Consider the following 3,162-nt stretch of genomic DNA (forward strand, 5'->3'; position numbering starts at 1 on the left):
CATCATCACTGTTTAACATCTGCCTTGTGAGTGGATTTGGTAGACAGAAACTGAAAGAAGCCCGTTGTATATATGTATATATATATATATATATGTGTGTGTGTGTATATGTTTGTGTGTCTGTGTTTGTCCCCCCAACATCGCTTGACAACCTATGGTGGTGTGTTTACGTCCCCGTAACTTAGTGGTTCGGCAAAAGAGACGGATAGAATAAGTACTAGGCTTCCAAAGAATAAGTCCTGGGGGCGATTTGCTCGACTAAAGGCGGTGCTCCAGCATGGCCACAGTCAAATGACTGAAACAAGTAAAAGAGTAAAGAGAGAGAGTAACATGTTTATTCTTTTCCTGGGTCATAAAAATGGTCCCAACTTGTTTCAAGCAGAAGTCTCTTAGGCTACCTCTCCAAATGGTCTTAAACATTTAACACTCTACAGTTGTTTACCACATTTTAAATATACTCATAAATTACTTACAGTTTTCACATCGGCGACTTTTATTAGCACCAAGCTTCTTATGGACATACAGGTCATCAATGGAGGTATATAAAGAACCAAGTTTTTTAGAACTGTGGTACTTGGTCAACCTGGATGGTTTCTTTATGTTGCTGACACCTTCATCTGGGCATTCAATGACCGTGTCAAGTACGCTGTTTATAAAACAAAAAAAAAAAAAAAAAAAAAAAAAAGAAAAGGTGAGAGAGAGAGAGAGAAAACATTAGAATTGTATATCAAAGCAGCTGTTATTGGTGTTATATTTTATACACTTCTTTATATCTGCTAATGTTTTTGGCTTCAGAAGATCTTGGAAAGAATATACTAGAGTGGTATTGTGTATATTGTAATGAAGGGGAGGTATTGTGTATATTGTTAAGAAAAGCTGCGAGCTGGCAGAAATGTTAGCACGCCGGGCAAAATGCTTAGCAGTATTTCATCTGCCACTACGTTCTGAGTTCAAATTCCGCCGAGGTCGACTTTGCCTTTCATCCTTTCGGGGTCGATTAAATAAGTACCAGTTACGCACTGGAGTCAATCCAATCGACTTAATCCGTGTGTCTGTCCTTGCTTGTCCCCTCTGTGTGTAGCCCCTAGTGGGTAGTAAAGAAATGTTATGAAAGGGAGGATAAAATTCTAGCTACTGTGACAGTAAGCTGCACAATATCATCATCATCATCGTTTAACATCCATTTTCCATACTGGCATGGGTTGGATGGTTTGACAGGAGCTGATTAGCTGAAGGGCTGCTCAGGTTCCCTGTCTGTTTTGGCATGATGCCCTTCCTAACACCAGATGTTCAATTAAGAGGGCTGCTCAGGTTCCCTATCTGTTTTGGCATGATTTCTATGGCTGGATGCTCTTCCTAATGCCAGATGTTCAATTGAGAGAGGTGATCAATTAATGGACATTATCTCAGTTGAGAAACAGTGGAGGTGCATAGCCTAGTGGTTAGGGTGTTGGACTTATGATTGTAAGATTGTGGTTTCGATTCCTGGACTGGGTGACACATGTTCTTGAGGAAAACACTTCATTCCATGTTGCTCCAATCCATTCAGCTGGCAAAAATGAGTAACCCTGCGACGGACTAGCATCCCATCCAGGTGAGGAATTTATACGTCATGGAAATCAGGAAACTGGCCCTTGTGAGTCAGTATGACTCAAGAAGGAAACTTTACCTTTACCAGTTAAGAAACACCAGCAGCCACAGCTATGTCAGATTGTGACAACAATTGGCAAGTTCCCTAAAAAATACTGATGTTAATTAACATGTTATTGGCAAGAGAAGGAAGAGAGAGTTTGGTGTGTCAGTCTGGATACTGGGTAACATGTCACAACACTGGAAAAAAAAGGTTACAAACGTATGTGACTTTTTGGAGGATTGGTGCATGAGTATAAAAGGCAGGCAGTAAGCAGAGGTCAGGTGTTGTGAATGCAGGCAATGAAGAACTCCATTCCACAACACATCTAGCTATGCATGACTTCTTCTTCTTCTCTGGGCAAATTGACTTGCTGAGCTGGCCCATGGTTTCCCTGTTTCTAGCTGTTGGAGCCGTTTTGGTGTCAGAGGCCATGTTTTGCAACTATATTCTTTCCGAGTGTATTCTTTCTCTAGGTCTACAGAAGGATTATGAAGTCAGCGATGCAAACTAGTCAAATACTTGTTAATCATGCAGCAGTGAATTGTAATTCAATACAGCACACATCTATAAATAGGGAGACTCTATCATCTACATAAACATATCATCGTTGTTGTTTTAACATTCACATTTCTATGGATTGGATGTGATTATGTTGAGGCAGGATTTCTTCAGCCTTTTTGATGCCAAACCTCAAAAACGATTTCAAACACATGCCTGTCTACTTGTCATTTCCACCATCACCACTACTATCGTCGTCATCATCATCATCCGTTTTCCGAGTTGGCATAGATTGGCTGGTTTGACAGGATCTGGTGACCTGCAGGGTTGCATCAAGCTCCAATGTTAGCTTTGGCATGGTTTCTATAGCTGAATGCCCTTCCAAACACATTAATAATAACATACTGAATTTTGAGACCAGTTGATGACAGCATAAGAGTTGTCACCCTTATTTGCAGGAAAGAGGAAGAAATTATGTTGCTGAAGAATATTTTTTTCTTCCTCACGGTACATTGTTGACTTGTTCATACTTCTTGCATTAAATATGTTAACATACCCAAGGTGAAGGACAGTATAGGTCAAACAAATTTATGCATCTTGCAACAGTTGGAAAGAAAATATAGAGTTTTTTTTTTTTTTAGTAGGTAAATAAAAATTTTGAGGCATATCAGTGGCACTTCAATTACTGACCTCACTGGGACCAAATTAAATTCTGTAATAACTTCATAATTAATGCACTGCTGTTCTCAAATATCTTCACCAACCCTCCAGGGAGAAAATATTTGTGATGATTTATAAAATGCATATTAATATCTTTGGTAAGAGATTATGTGAAATGGAGAAAGAAATAGTAAAAACAGTAGGGATAATGTGTTAGATCCTGCTTTTTCATAAATTATTTATTAGGATTTGAATGTTATAAAGATTGAGAATTATTACATGTATATATCGCCTTTACAGTAAGACATCTGTTTCTGTCCCTTCGACACACTCTAACCTCTCATCACCTGACACAAGGCCACTTTTTCCAA

At 39.0% G+C, this 3,162-nt stretch overlaps 1 protein-coding gene across 1 annotated transcript in view; it reads right to left on the reverse strand.

Annotated features, from left to right (window-relative positions):
* The window catches only part of LOC106874654 (R3H domain-containing protein 4), a 36,493-nt gene that overhangs the window by 16,996 nt on the left and 16,335 nt on the right, over window positions 1-3,162 (reverse strand). Inside the window, exon 2 of the mRNA XM_014922447.2 lies at window positions 474-646. Coding sequence (XP_014777933.1) covers window positions 474-646 — 173 coding nt within the window. The remainder of the gene's footprint in view (window positions 1-473; window positions 647-3,162) is intronic.

This window comes from Octopus bimaculoides, chromosome 7 (genome assembly GCF_001194135.2).
Source record: "Octopus bimaculoides isolate UCB-OBI-ISO-001 chromosome 7, ASM119413v2, whole genome shotgun sequence".
NCBI lineage: Eukaryota > Metazoa > Mollusca > Cephalopoda > Octopoda > Octopodidae > Octopus > Octopus bimaculoides.